This window comes from Anopheles merus, chromosome 2R, assembly GCF_017562075.2.
Source record: "Anopheles merus strain MAF chromosome 2R, AmerM5.1, whole genome shotgun sequence".
NCBI lineage: Eukaryota > Metazoa > Arthropoda > Insecta > Diptera > Culicidae > Anopheles > Anopheles merus.
Genome location: NC_054082.1, coordinates 26,903,207 through 26,919,332, shown reverse-complemented (window position 1 = coordinate 26,919,332; position 16,126 = coordinate 26,903,207). Strand labels below are relative to the sequence as shown.

The window sequence follows — 16,126 nt, the reverse complement described above, 5'->3', positions numbered from 1 at the left end:
GTGCCGTCGAGACATGTTTCGAGCCAGTTTATGACACGCGTGTGCCTACGCTCCTTACCTTCAGCAGAAGGGCAAAGGTCACAAATTGCGCTTTTTTATATGATCCTCTGTTTCTGGCTTTCTTTCTCTCTCTCTTTCTGTCAGTTTGTATTAGTTTGTTTAGGCTTGAATAATAAAGCAAGGCCGTGCGTGTCTGGTGTGTTCTTCACTACAAGCCTTAGCGCCCTGCCGTCAAGTGTGCTGTTCGTTTGGGCCTATTTATTGCAGTTCAAATTTCGCAACCCCTGCAATCCTACCGAAGGCAGCACGTGTTGGACAAATGATGAACATATGCGTCTTGCGTCCTTATACATGTGTGTGCTTTTTGTGTGTACTCATCATTAGTCTATTCGGAACCATTGTGCGATTTGATGCTAAAGTTCGGCAAAGCACCAGAGCGACGAGTGCCTTTTGGGTATGATTTAATTGTATGCAGGACTGTGTATCTCGGGACATTAAAATGAATCCCACTTCCCTTTGATGTACTTCCTTGCTTCCAGGATCTTACTTTTCGACGTATTTTCGGTCGGCTGTACGCATCCCACAAAAAAGTGCACATCGAAAGTGATGGCAAATGAAGATGTGTATTTATGTGATTCTGTTGAGATACGTTTCCTTCCGTTTTCGGTCGCTTTTACCGTCGACCTCAGTGCCGAGTCCCCCGGCAGTCGACTCCTTAACCCAGAATACGGAGCGGAAGTTTGCAAGATTTTAATAATGCGTAATCGGAAGTATACACTTTTCGGGCTGAGATCGTAGATCGGGGTATTTTTTTGTTTGTGGTCTCGTGATCGGTACTGGTGGTAGGGTAAGACCGATGTTCATTTTACGGGTAATGGGTATAATATTTTTCATCTCAAAAGAGTTCAAAAGCGAAGTCTAACGAACTGAGATGGTGTGGTTTGACACGACACGAAAGCGCAAAATTGAGCATCAAAAACCGAAATTTCCCCAAGCGAACGAAATACGAATGTTTATTGAATTTTCAATCTTTACCACGTTTGCGGTTTGGTTGGTATAAAACAATCGTAACATAATTCTTGCACGTTCTCATTTATTGGGAAGCGCAAACAAACTAATACAAACGGGAAAAATGGGATTGATCAATCAATAAAGATGGATCGTATGTTCAATCGTCTGACCGCATAATTGTAAAATGGTGGAGAAGTATAGTAAAATAAAGCATGAAAAGATATGATCAGTTGCTAATTTTAAGTTATTCAAGGGTTCAACTAACCGGATATTTATCATTACTATTTTGTAGCTGATTTACCTGTTTCGTTCGCGTTGAAGTTCGCGTTAAAGACCCAATAATTCCAGTCACATGTATCGTCGAATATTGTATACAATTGGTCATAATTTAAAGTGAGTGAAATGACAAGGATCCCTTTGATATCGGCAAAAAACTCATCAATTTTATTGTTAAGGCTTAAACCAGGGCTTTCCAAACTTTTCAGATCTCGGGCCTCGTTTTGCTAAGAGAATATATAGCGATTATATCAAATTTCTACAGACTGCTATTGTTGAAGCTTGATGTACGACTTTAAAAATAAAAATTAAAGATTTGATGAAAATGAACGACATGTTAGATTATTAATTTTATTATATACAAACCCTTTTCGGACCACATGTCCCCTTGCCTTAACGAACATTATTATCTATTATTAAATAATTTAAAATTGCGTATTGCAGTACATTTTACTAGGTATTTGGAATTGATGTTAAATTATACTCTTCAGAACGAATCTATTGTAAATATGGATTTTTTTAAGCTAAATGATTTTTTTTTACAGTGCAGTCAGGTCTGATGAAAATATTTCCAAAATATACCGTCTCTATGGGCTCTAGATAAGATATAGCAGCTGCTAACACATGAAAGACACGCTCTATGCTCTATGGATGTTATCTATAACTTCAAAGGGGGTATCGTATTCTAGTACAGTTATGATTGATTGTGGTGGATTCTCAGAATAACTTGATGTCCAAATAATGAACCTTACCAATAAAAATATAAAACCGCCATAATGTAGCCCTCCAGTAATGTGTTCCTCTAAACTTTAGCTGCTCTTAAAAACATATTAAATTCCCTCCTAATTTTAACTCGACCTTTGTCTGTTGCTCTTTTCAATTCCCAGAAGGCAAATTTCAGCGCGTAGTCCAGGGAGAAAGCAAGTTGACGCCGTCGGGCAAACTTGTCTCCAGCCGTGGCCAGCAGCTTCCGAATGCTGACGAACGCTATCGAACGCTTGAAAACGCCGGCGGTAACAACAAAGACGACGACAGTACCGACCACCACTGGCAGAATCATTATCGGCAGCAGCAACAGGAGGAGGATGGTGATACATTGAACCGCAGGTAGGTGACAAATGGTCGCCGGATTGCATAAAAACTGCCCGCTCACCGTTTTGGCAATAGATGTCAGTGCGGCACAATTGTTTTTTTTTGTGTTTGCTAATGCCATCATCGATTGTTCTCAGCCGATATGCCGTGCAAATTCTTCGCCGTGATAATTAGGTGGCGCCACAGCGACACAAGACCTGCCGGGACATACTGCAGGGACATGATGATCCCTTTTGTGTGTAGTTTTCCGTTGGTAGATGTTTTGTCGTTATCATTAGTTGCCAAAGAAAAAAATCAGAACATCCTTACAATGAGAGTGACACTGAAAACAATGATTAACTGGAAGTCATTTTTCACATTTCTCGTTCGTTCATGCTGAGATGGGTTCGCAACAAGTGCATGACGGACAAACACCCCGTGTACGTACAGCAACAATAACAACAAAAAAAGGGACGCAAAGGATGTCCAACACAGCCAGTGCTGTGCGCGTATGCATCGATGGGAAAGCAATTGTATGTTAGATCTAGGGATCAACGATAAAAAAAACGTCATCCTTTACTTCGGGCGTCTGCTTTGTGCACGATCACCACTGACTGCGTCGGCGTAAGGGGCATTTGGGATAGTGGCATGTTGCTTTTTTTTTGCAATGTTTTCCACCGCCTCGGCGCTATCCTTCGTTTAAAAGGACCTTTTTGCCTGCTTTCTTCCATTGGCACGATCATTTATCATGTTTATCGATGGGTTTTGGCAGCGGAGAATCCCTGGCGCGGTTGGGCAAAGGGACTAGATATCGTCCGTTACACTTGCAGTCGTGGATGGGCTTTTTAAAAATGGATCCGTTACGGTTGCATGGGTCTTTTTGGCGTGAGATTGACCTGCCAGCATAATGCTGAAAATAGTAATTAAATCGTGATTTCTGCAACTTTAAAGGGACTTCCTTTTTTTTCGGAGTTGCAACCAGCCTAAAAATAAAAATGCAATGCTGCTGCGCTTGTCCATCCTATTGTTTGATCGTAGTGTTTTTTTTACAGTGGCAAGATAGAAACGATGATTATAACAGGTTAGCGGCAAAAGTGTAAGTATACGGTGTTTGATCTTTTGCAACTGCTAGAAATGTTCCTATAAAAGCAGTAAGTGAAAATCGATGCAATTACATTTACAAGTGTGTATATGATCACTGTGCAACGCAAAATGTAAAAGTCATGAAGTGAAATTGTGAGCACCTAGAGAGCACCGTGCGTAATGTGTAGGCAGTAGCGGAATAATGTACAATTTGTGCCACTTTACCATACCTAATGGGAGATAATTTGCTGTTCTACGAAAAATACACTATGAGAGGTCTTACAAAATCATACACATCAACACAAATCGGTCACGCATTTCTAGCAAATTGCAAAGATCGATCAGCAGCCAACCGACCGTTTTTTTTTCTTTTTGAGTGCCGCCACGCCACAAGTTTCCCTTTAAACGTTCCGATGCATTGGGCATTTCTTTTTTTTTTACAGGAACATGTCCAGAATGCACCATGCCGGGCGTTTCGGGGTCCGAGAAATTAACGATGGTACGTGATTTGCAAAAAAAACGGCTGGCTTTCGAAAACAGATATGTAATTTCCTCCATCCCCTTGAAGGTGCAATCGATTTTGTGTACGGATACATTTTGCACGGCAGATCATGGCGCAGGAAAAAGTACACCCATGCCTTATTTTTTAACCATTTCAAGAATGGTTAATTACTAAGTTGCATTTTTGTAGCTAATAAAAAGCTGTATTACCGTACCGCCAAAAGAAGTGTGTTTATAGCATCCTTCCGGCAATGGAGTGGTGTTATACGGTTTACGCAAAGGTGCAAACTGCACTGTGCGTTGCAATCGATCCGCACGCTCGTCAAGGATCTTACGGGGGTGAGAAAAGGGATGATTTCCTCGATACTGTTTTTTATTGTGCCTCTCTATTGCTTCAATCCATGGCATGGTCGAATGTGTGACTTTGGGCTGCTTGCATAATTTACGCACAGCAGTGACTCGATCAGTTTTTATGGCATTTCGATTTTTGGTACCGTGTCGTAAAATCACTGTGCCCGCCGACACTGGCAACTGGAGGGAATGTGCACCACCGATGCGATAGAATACCTCTCCGGCAGTACAATGTCGTTCTCCCTTCGCAGCGAGGACGCGCACCATGCGATGCTTTTCTGGCACTGTGCGGCCCAGGACTTGTGTGTGGGTCGTTCTCCCCGGGAAGAAAGCGCCACTCCATAAATAATGGACCTGAACCTCCGGGCCCTCCTGCGACGTGCTTTTATTGCACGTCATATAGATAGCGAACGATTGAGCATTCCGGGAACTGTGAAGCCGGGTTTTATGCAGTGCGCGTGAGGTCTTGTTGTTTGTGCTTAGCTGATGATGCTTATTTCAAATACAAGTTCTTGTAGAGTATTTCATATTGTCTATAAGTTCCAACGTTGTAACGAGTTAAATGATGTAAGTTAGTAACAAATTATGCGATTCATTTGATTTTCGGTGAGGTTTCTAAGACTCGTAATGTCCTCTTTCTTGACTGATCCAAATTTTTGAAATAAACAATCAATTACCAAGATAATCGTTTGAAGGACATTGTGGGACCTTTAATAGTGTCATTAGAGTTCAAGGTTTCCCGCAAATGACAGGATTGTTACTGCCATCATACCGTAACATGAGTACATTGTTTCTGAGAACAGGCTCGAGCAAAACTTTATTGCCTTTATAATGACCGTCATTGAACGAGTTAGAATTCACACTTTTGCATTATGCAAACACTTTATGAGAATATTTACTATCTTCTTATAGTGATCTAAATCAGAGCTTCATGAGTTAATTGTACAAACTATTTGAAATGTTTTAAATAGTCAAATATAAAGGTTTTTATTTTACAAGATTTTTATTTAAGTATTACGCAACTCGTCACTATTTTGCAGAAATTTAATACCGATTTCGGGGAAGCCAAAGAAAAAAAGGAACCAGCACAACAGGATATGCTGGTGGTCTACATCACTCAGCAATGAACCTGCTGGTATGTAACGGAAAACCGGGCGGAAAAGAGCGTAATTTGAGCTCGTTCACTGTCAAAATGGATTTGCATGACACCGGACACTCGTTCAGCTGCAGAGCCACTTGCTTTGCCTGTGTGTTGCGGTTTTTTGCCGACATACTTTGAAGGGCACATAGTACTGTCATATGGTGCGAAGTTTGAAGCTGTTGGGGTACCGAGAATTATTTCAAACGGTTAAAAAAGATTCCATTTTTCATGGCACAATTTTAAATGTTTTCAAACACAATCACCATCATTATAATTATGTCAGTTTCATTGCTGTGACGGCAAAGACGAGACTATACATTCATAAATTAGTTTTTAAATATACTTTCCTCACCTAGATAACCTAGTGTGTAGTTTGTGCGCTAATGAGGACCTCCTGGCAATCGGGAGGAAGAGTCAATATTAGTTTTTGTCCAGATTCCCATGAAGACTTGAGGGAACCGATGGTCACTTTTTTTTATTGGTTGGTAGAATAATTTGTTGCCGGTGCCGTATGGCAAGCGAGGTTAAAACTCCACCGAAAGGCAAAAGAAAGGATGCGAGGTTTTAAATGCTGCTGCTGCTGCGGATGCTTGTCGCTACCAACAGGTAATCGGAGCCAAAACGCCCCTTCCCATATGGTGTGGGTCCTTTCTTCTCCTCTCTGTGATTAGCCGGTTCGCCAGACGCGTTCGATTAAATGGGTGTTAGATTTATGGATCCTAATGACCACCCACCCATACTCTCGATCGAGGTAATCCGAGGAGATCCTTTGATTTTGGACCGATCGTCGTCGCAAGATCACCATCGATGAAAAGAGTCTTAATTTGCATTTTTTTGTTTGTTAAATGCCTTTTCTCTTGAGGATCGAATAATCACAACAGCATGTTGCACACAGATCGTGTCTCTCCACACTGCGCATTTCCAGACCTTTTTGTTGGAACCATTTACTTTCTTCGTTGATTTGCCTTTGGACACTTTTCCACATTGTGGAGTGTTTATGTTTTGCCATGCCTCAATGGAGCAACGATTACTTTGCTTCTACCCTTCGATGTGTATTTTACCAGTTGGAAAGAGGGAAACTCTCATCGACGGCTCCGTACCCTATGGCGAAAATGAAGGAAAGTATGATGAAGTGGCCACTTGAGCTGCTTCAAGAAGGCGTACGATCGTCAACGATGGTGGCAGTTTTGGTCGGGCACCGTGCCAAGATGTTGATGTCCGTCCTGAGAGCACTCGGAAAATGTTCATGCGCATGGTTGAAGTGTAGTTGCCATCTCTGGAGGCATTCGGAGATGTAGTAGTAGTAGAATCATAAGGAACGATCAGGGGTTTACGGCTCTAAACAGCATCTGACGTCCTGGGATGTGGATGACAAACGTAATTCATACTTTTGGCGCGCAAATGCGGCGTCTGGGATCGTTGGTGACCCGTGTCATAACACATTGCTCGATGTTCCATCATTTGCAGATTAGATGTTTTATCACTACTTTGAGCTGTGAGTGTCTGCGTAGAACAATTACAGTTTCATTGTTTCAGTTGGTTGCTTTGAAATGTATATATTTGATTCTAACAAGATATCTTCAAAACCTTCTAGATAGGTCCATTCGTGTCAGCAAGTTTCCTTTGCAGAGAATCCTACTGATCGTGATCACGAACAGGAAAAAGGATATCGGTATTCAACGTTGTTCATTCCTTTTCTCTCAGTTCTGGCTAGAACAACCGCTATTTTCACCTTGCCTATTGGATTTTTTGCCGCAATATCCAAAGGCCAAAAGCGTACAGGTACTTCGCGTATAAGGTTTCCTTAGCCCGACTCTTCTCTCGATCAACGACCGTTTCACTTTCCTATTGGTGTACCTGTTGCTCACTACAAAGCCATGCTGAAATGCACACATTCATGCCATTGTCTTGCCATTATGCTCGACCCGTTCCCGTCCCGTTGTGTCTATATCCGCCTACCCATTCACGTCATTCACCTGTGGGTCCTGTTGGAAAAGTGTGCGTACGGTGAAAACGGTAAGGCTCATGTAGAAGCGGTCGCGCTACCTGTTCTGTTCTGTCTGTGTTTTTGTTGCTGCTCCTGGCTTCGTCCTGCCAATACACACAAGTGTGTGTGCGTATTCCGTGCCCGTGCCAGCCAATACATACGGATCCGGTGTTTCTATGGGCCCCGGGATGAGGTGTGTTGATGTGATCGCAAACCGTTGGCCCCGTTTGTTGGTACGTGCGACGGTGTACGGTAGTGTGTGAAGATTGTGTGTGAAGGGGCGACCCAGCGTTTTCCAGCTTCCAGTGTGTCCCGCTCACTCGCTCGCAACCTGTTGGCCAACGTCTAACAGGATTATAACAGGTATGCTTTAGCGATCGTTATGTCTCTCTTTTATTAACAAGCTCCTGTTGTGCGTTCGCTCTTTGTCGCTCTTCCTTGCCCTAGGATGCAAAACCCCTACACAAGGGGCACACAAGTATCTGCTGGACACGAGTCAATCTCTTCTCGGATGACGGTTGGGCGATGAGCCGTGAGAACGTGCGCTCCGGCAAAAGTGTGCGTTTTTATGATTTGTTGTTGTTGGTTTCTCTCCTTTTTTGTCCCGGTTTTTTTTGTTGCTGCTGGGTCTAATCACCAGTGTTCACTTTTTCCTAACGAGAATTTTCGTTTGTTTATTGCCGAACCGTTTTTGGCCTGTTATCCTTTCAGGAGCGAACCGTGGGAGTAGTACGAACCGAGGAAGATGATGGTGATGTATTGGTACGAGCGGTGTTGGCGCGCTTTTTTAATATTCTGGCGCGAAAAAGCGGCGTCAGGTGGATTTTTGGTTTGTACGTGTTTGAAATCTGGTTGGAATGTGTTTTTTTTTTATTACATACCGAGGACACAAGTGGAATCCGTGGAGTGTCGCTCTATTGAGATGAAATATTGTGTGACAGTTTATCAAACTGTTAATCCTATTTCTCGGCAAGCGTTAAAAAGTATTGAATGTCCAATTACGGACAATTATTGGTTACAATAAACACCTCTAGACGAATAGGAAACGACGATGATCGATATAGGGATAGCACGTCATGCTATGAATAGTTATGACAAATATATATTGCGAGTAGGAATATTATTGTAAAATCATCATTATGTAAACTTTGTATTGATGGATGAAGATATGTTGCATTTATAGGTTACCAAAGAGAACGCTCAGCTGCCTAGAATAAACATCGTTAAGAACTCATCTCTTCTAATAGATTTCGACTTCAATTATGAAAATAATGGCATTAGTGTTTATCTATCCGACGTACTGCCGTATATACGTGGAGGGATAGAGCATACTTCAGAGCTAATAGACAATCAGCTCCCAGTAAAGCTTCCATCATCTCGGACTTGGATGAATGGATCGCCCACCCCTACGAGGCCGCTGGGCAGCTGGCTCCGAAGTAAAAAACTAATTACCAGTTCTATATTCCCATATGCAAATTCATCGTGCTGTTGGGTTTTCATTGAACAGATTTGCACTTCCATTTACTCGAATCGTTTCGGTTGTCCACCTTCTGTGCGATGGAATTAAAACCGCTCAGGTGTTTCTGCCAAGACCCTAGCAGGGACTTTCTTTCTTTTGCCAAAAGGTTCGTACGGTAGACACAGCAACAACAAAAAAGAAGGTAAATCTTATCAGTGGCTCCGAGAAGCACAGCTTATCTGTTAGGAAAAATAAACAACCTTCCAGATTAAGTCTTTGAGATTGTACCGACCAAGAGGAGAGAGAGGCTCGACTTGCTAGTTAGCCAGCTATTTGCATTTTTTCCTCCCTTCCCAATCGATACCAGCGGTTAGAGATTGTTTTGGAAGCTGATTAGATGCTCAAACCGACGGTGCGGGAAGGATAAGAACGCTGAGTTCTTAGATGTTTCATCATAGGAAAGGACTGTGTCGAAAAGACATACGAAAGTGCAACAATGCAAAAAATAAAGGAAGACTCCCCGTCGTTCCGAGAGTTTTTAATCCTTCCTTTAGAAGAGAAAGAAATGGCCGAAAAAAGGACAAAACTTTTCTATACTTTTTTGCTTGAAAAAATCATTTTCTAAACAACACAGTACCACCGGAAAAAAGAACGGAATTACTGCCAACGGACATTGGTCAATCTTTGCTGTACGTACGCGTCCGATGTCGTGACAATATGCCGTACATGCTAACTGCTCATGCTGGCAGTAGTGTGGTCCTACGTGCTGGATGAATTTGAGCCGATCTATTTTGCGGATTGCATCTGTACGCAGGGCTTACCCGGGCTCAGGTGTGTGCTTTTTTGTTCTACTTGGTTCGTCCTGGAACTAGAAGGGGGCTTCCTTGTTTGAGCGGTACGTGATCAAATTATGGCTACGTGATATGGGTACGGTTGTAATTTTGGACAGAAAGACTTGCTTTCGGGGATGTGAATCTGTGCGCAAAGAGGTACATCGTGTATTACGCAGCAGGTTGTAAAGGTGTGCAGCACGTTTTGCCAGGAAAGATCTCGGTTAGGGACATGCATAATGTAAAACGTTTCGTTAATGAATGAACGAGCAATTAATGGAATTGTTACATAATGAAAGGAAAAGGTTTCGCCGGGTTTTCTTTTTGTTTGTCGTGTTTCTAGATTTTTATGATCGTACTTAAACTTAATTTGAGATTCAAAAACTGCGCTAAATATGCAATTTATATTTTACCGATTTAACATTTATTGTTATGTTGTTCGCATAAAACGTGAACAATAACGCTGTGTTATTACTTTCCAAACATGGTTACATTCCGGCAACCCTTTACCGTTACACGGAGCATTCTCTCATTATTTGCGCCCTATAATCACGGATGCCCCATCCGGTGTCCAACTCTCCAGTAATTAGGGACAAAAAACACACACTCACACACGTTTGGAGCCGATTGAATGGGTTAAGACCCGAGGCTACTACCCAAAACGATCCGGTTCTTTGGTTTCACATCGGTCCAAAAATACATCCTTTCGTTTAATGAAGGAGTTTACGGGGTTCTTTGCCCTGTCTCTATCTCTCCGTAACTGCGCATGTATGTCATTTTGTCGAAAAAAAAAACCGAAGGTAATTAAATCAGCACCGCCGATAATTGTAAACTTTGTAAACCGGTTTTAGTTGGCTCCGGCTCCTAAGTGGCCCCGAATGAAGGACCATGGGAAAACACATCACACACTGGTGGTGGGAGCCAGCGTCCCGAAATCGCACAGCAGACGTCCCAAAAACCCAAGGGTTTACTGGTTTGCCGGGCTGGAGAGCTGTACAAATATTGGACGGGAAAGGGGTTACATTGGGCATGCAAACACGCATCGTTGAACTGGACAAACGGGAATGTGGTGTCCGAGGCCGAGGGGAAGTACGCTTCAGCGGGGATTGCTTTTAGGAACATTCCTGTAAGAACATTCTCTCCAACTGGTCTGTAACACTGTCTTTTTGCCGTGTGGGATTTATTTTGCTTTTACGAACCTTCCAAAACTAACGATCGATCTACCCAACGCCGAATGTTACCAAACCAATGTTTGTAAGGCGCAATGTTTTGGTTTTTTCTTTCGGGAAAGTCATATGTTTCCAAAGATGCGCTCTCCGTAGTAACACAATCCACAAACAGGAAGACGAACCTTCATCAAACAAGTGCATGGGAGAAAAAGGTTCGTGAGACATGGTTCCTCGGAATTCCCCTCGAACACCCGCAAGAACCGTTCCAAAACAAATCTTCCAAAAATTGGAACAAGTGTTTCGCATCAGCGGCAGTAGAACACAGACTCCCACAACAGACCCGCTTGAGGATTGTTCGGTTATTGTGTTGTATGGTGTTTTTTTTTGCGACTGTCGTCATCTTTCGCCCATGCCCGGGACTACATTGAATCCCGCAGAAGTCATATGTTTTCGATCATATGATTATTTATTGTTCCGCTATCCCCTGGTCCTTCTTTTGCGCTGCATCCCGTGATGCGCTACACGAAGGTTTGAGCGATCGATGGGCAATTTGCCTTTTTTAAAAAGCGTTTCAAGAAAAGAAGGAACGTGAATGGGCAACTACTAAAGAGGCCGCAAAAAAAGGACCTTTTTGACTGTTATGCGTGCAGCAGTCACAAATCCCGACCTCACCCTATGGGCTGTCCCGCTCACACCGTGTTGATCCGTGCGTTTGCGAGGGTGGAAAGCACTGAAAGGAGAAGGAGAATTCCTTTTAAAATTTAAAAACCTCATAACGTTTTGGGCATGTCATCATGTTCTTGCGTGTTTGTATCCTTCCCGCAATATCCTTTTCCTGCGGACTTTCTTCGGGCCTTTCGTGCCTTGAGACCCATTCTTCCAGAGCTTTGTGTGCCCACCTACACACGCCTGCCAAACCGGGCCAAAGGATTTTTGATCCTTCGAACGAGATTGCAATGCAGTCGGTGTTGCTGTCGATGTCGATCGGGTTCCTGTTTGTTTTTCTTGGATGCATTTTTGGTATTCTTTCTCCCGAGATTCCTCAAGTGCATCTCGCATTTTGCGATCCATTCCGGGAAATGTATTCCAGTGAAGTGTTGTAATGTGTATCATTCTCAAACACGGAATGTCGCTCTCGCCGTCATTGGCGGGGTTTCGTGAGCATGCTTTTTTGCCTTACATTTTACCGGGCTTTTTGGTTTGAGCCGGTACTGTGCGACCGTTGGCCCTTTTTTGCGTTAGTAAATCATTCGAGATCTCATCGTGTGTTGCATATGGATTACACATGTTTGCCATTTGACGGAACGGAACGAAGATCGTCCTAGCTGGCGGCGGCAAGATGTGCTGGACAAGAGAAATGACACCCTATGCTCGGTATGGGATCATCCGGGCCGGATTGGAGTGGTTGCTGCAGAGAGACCGGCTCCAGTACAACCGAAGGCACACAGTCAGGCTTTTACCCCCCGGTGCGTTTCCGAAACGACAGTGTGATCGTTGCGAGACCGGAGCAGTCTAATTTGGGACGTAAATGATGATCCAGTATGATCTTCGCACGGAATGGATGATGTGTATGTACGGCTTCCGCCAACATGTGTCCGCCACAAGTGCCAGCAAAGAATTCAGACGTTAAGTGACAATAAAGACACCACCAGACCAGAGGCTCTGAAAGTGCGCCCCGGTTGTGTTTTGTTGAGAATTCAAAATGAGTAATCCTCTGAATATATTGTAGCATCTGAAATTCCATAAAAAACTGTAGAAAAAATGATAAAAAATGCAAGACGCGTTTGACTGGGAATTGCTGAAGATTGTAACCAATTCAATAACTGCGTGCACGCGGTTGCATTAAATGCAAATGTTGGCCCTTCAAATGGGCCGCTGAAATTAATCATCGTATGTCAGGTCGAGTCCAAGCTTTAATTGAGCGGCGAATCTTTCCAGCCGCACGTTGGGATCGGGTGCTGCGATCCTCAAGGTGCCGACAGAGGCCTCAAGGTGCCGACGAAAAAAAAGGCCATGAAACAATACCAAACATTGTGGTTGTGTTACCCAGCGTTACCGACAGTCGGTTTGCGGCCATTCATCATTCATCAGTACACAGTGGCGATCGGTGAAAGAAAAACCCCTTTTTCCCATCCATCATTGAACGGCAAGCGGCGGGAACAACATCGTTCGGTCAACAGCGCGTGGACAGGGGACTCTTTGCAAAATCAAAGAACGCTGCGCCGAAAAATCTCAATGCGTGTCCGTAGGACAACCGGGCACTACTGTGCGTGGCGGGGCACTAGAAAGGGTTTTTTTTGGTGATGTGGTGGGTTCGACCGGGACCGATTCATTAATCGCCATCATTCATCGTTTGATGACTGGGCGAGAGCGCAAACGGAATCCTTTTGGGCCGATGGTGTCGGACTCATCCATCTTTTGAAGCGACAAAATTTGCATAAAACACCCCGTTCGGGGCAGAGCAAGAGGAGTGGAAAAAGGAGTGTGTGAGGAATTTTGGGACGGCATTGCTAGAACGGCCGGAAAAGGTGTGAAATTTTGCCCGGTTTTCTTCGCTCACAACGTAAGGTAGACTGGTTTGACGAAGGGCTCCGTGGTGGACCGGTGGCTAGGCTGACCGGTTGCAAATGGGCTACCGGTAGTACGGTTCGTTTCAGCACCGGACACACAGTAGTTTGGCCGCCGGATAAGAATTTGGCTGCGAAATGGTTGTGTGGTTCTTGGGCGAAGGGGTTTCAATCGACATATCGTCATGGAACATCTGTTGACTGGATTGTTAATGTATACAATGGTGTGTGGTACATTGGATCAGTTTTTCTATGTGGTTCTCACAGCACTGTTACTTGGTGGCAATCTATTTCCGATCTTTTGGTGTGTTTACTTTAAATGGCTGTTCGGGTTCTTATCGATGCCGAACGTTTGTGTACCTAATGGATTTCGGAAAAAAAACTGTTCTCATCACACTTTTTCCCCCAATCGGGTTGCTTAAAAAAACCGTTCAAACTAGTTCTTGTATCTCATCGGGGGACGACCCTTAGCGTGAATTATGGACCTAATGGGCTTAGGCGGCACCCGGTCCGGTTCATTAGAAAGTCATGACGGGATATGGTGGTGAAGGTGAGCAGGACAGGATAGATAAAACGGTTTGTGTATCGTGGCTCACTAACCACACGCCACCGGACGCAAAACACATGGTCGGTCAACTGGTGGCGAATAGTTTATAGGGAGTTTATGGATCGCAAGCAGCCCGACAAACCCGACAGGGTGGACAGAGCTGCATTGAGCTTTGTTTGAACTAACGGTCACTTTCTGTTCACGCGGTCGATGTTTATCAGTGGCGCGCGCGCGCTCGCTCGTCCGCCAGCTGTTCCTGTATGGGAGAGGTTATTTTTGGTTTAGGGAAAAAGGTGCATTATCACCCCGCGTTCGCCTCACGCCTTACGGCGATAAGGCGATTGTGGCTTATGATCTGTTGTATGTTACAGTCTGGCGTGTGCGGCTAGCTTGAAGTGGAACTTGCCGATGACTTAGAATTCCCAGGACTTTTAATTAGATATTCTTCTTCTTCTTCTTTGGCACAACAACCGCAAAGCACAACAACTTCTCAAAGACCAAAATAGGAAACTGAAGAAATCTGATGTATTGAGTTGATATTTTCTTAACAAAACATGTTTTAAACGTTCGTCCATTAGCTAAAAGTAACTTCATGTGCGGACTCAGCACAAATGGATATTGGATTCTATCATCCAATATCCAGAACTGTAATGCTCTCGGCAAAATTCAGAATCATGCCGATTGACTGTCAGATCGAGCAAAACGCTCCATAAAAAGAAAGGATTTAACTCTTCCCGAACAACACGAAGCCACATTGTTGCAAATAGTAGCCGTTAGCATCGGATTTCTCTTCAGAATATTAAACAATATCTGATCCGGTGTTTCTCGGCTAGCACTTTTGCAACCGTGGTCCGGGTGTATGCATCTCCACCCAAGAACTTGTTTTTGTTGCGTAATAGCCTTCAGCACTACACAAAATTTGCTTGAAAATTCTTCTGATTTCTCAGGTGTGTTGGTTTTGTTAATTTTCTCTCCCACTTTTAACGGTAGTTAAGAACTTGCCCCTGCCCCCGATCACCGTTCATTGATAATTGGGTTGACCAAAGTTGGAAGTTATCAGTTATGTCGCTTTATCGTCAGCGGGGTAGGATGTGTCCACGCCGCCATCCAAGGGCTGATGGAGGGATCGCTCCCAGGTATGTGCTTCTCAGTAAGTCATGCCAAAGGAAACGAAACCGGTTGGCCATTCTTACAAAACCACCAATGTAACTGCCGATCGGAACGCCAATGCTCAGAACAGGAAATCGTTCATCGCCGCACAAAAGGTTCATCGAACTGGCCTGGCAGCAGCATCAACGACGTGAGGATGTGGCAGAGGCCGATCGATTCCATGCGATGGGCCGGTATGTCCATCCTCGGAAAGGAGTGCGACGTGAGTTTTTTGGGAGAATGGTAGGGAGACAGGGAGGAGGAGGAGAGGAGATGAAAGTTGGAGCCCTTTCAAACCTTGGAGCAGCGAGGGAGCAGTGCCTCCCCTTTGTTAGGGAAGGGAAGGAATCTCAGGCACGGGCAAATGAAAGATATCAGGTATATGATGACAGGAAGTCAGCAGACTTTGAACCTGTTTCGAACTGTTGTTGATGCTTACTTTGATGGAAAGGAAAGAATCGGCGATCTCCTCTGTGTATGGTGTGTGTTTGTTATTGTGCTGTGTGGTTTCCAGAGTGATCGCTTCGATCTTTCGAAGCTACAATTTGCGCTTCCCGCAACCCAGAAGGCCCATGCCGCTGCTACTGTGGACGAATGTCGCTGGGAAGGGAACTGTGAAAAGAAGTGGAACTGGTTTCACCACCCAAAAGGGCAGTAGCCAAAAGGGTGTACACTCACACAGCCGCACAAGGAAGCTGTGTGCGAAGGGAGCAACATTTTGGAACGTTTTACGCAACGAACGGTAGGGACTGGGCTTGCTGTAAGTTACCTAATATGTCTTATTCCGTCCGAAGTGTAACAGAGTGTGGTCTTCGCTCTAGATTGTTACTTGCCTATTAAGGTTGTTTGCCTGTACCCCGGAGTCTTCTATCGGCACTTCCAGGCAGGAGGTCAGCTGACTTCAGAGACGATGTTGTTGTTGATTTTTCCACGTCCAAGCAAAACGTAAGTTTTGTTATTGTTTTTCGGCAAAACAGTTTTAAA

General features: G+C 44.0%; 1 protein-coding gene across 2 annotated transcripts in view; it reads left to right on the top strand.

Moving 5' to 3' along the window:
- The window catches only part of LOC121588688 (M-phase inducer phosphatase-like), a 116,868-nt gene that overhangs the window by 24,527 nt on the left and 76,215 nt on the right, over window positions 1-16,126 (top strand). For both annotated transcript variants that reach the window (XM_041906922.1, XM_041906923.1), the window contains exon 3: window positions 2,175-2,394. In XM_041906922.1, coding sequence (XP_041762856.1) covers window positions 2,175-2,394 — 220 coding nt within the window. The remainder of the gene's footprint in view (window positions 1-2,174; window positions 2,395-16,126) is intronic.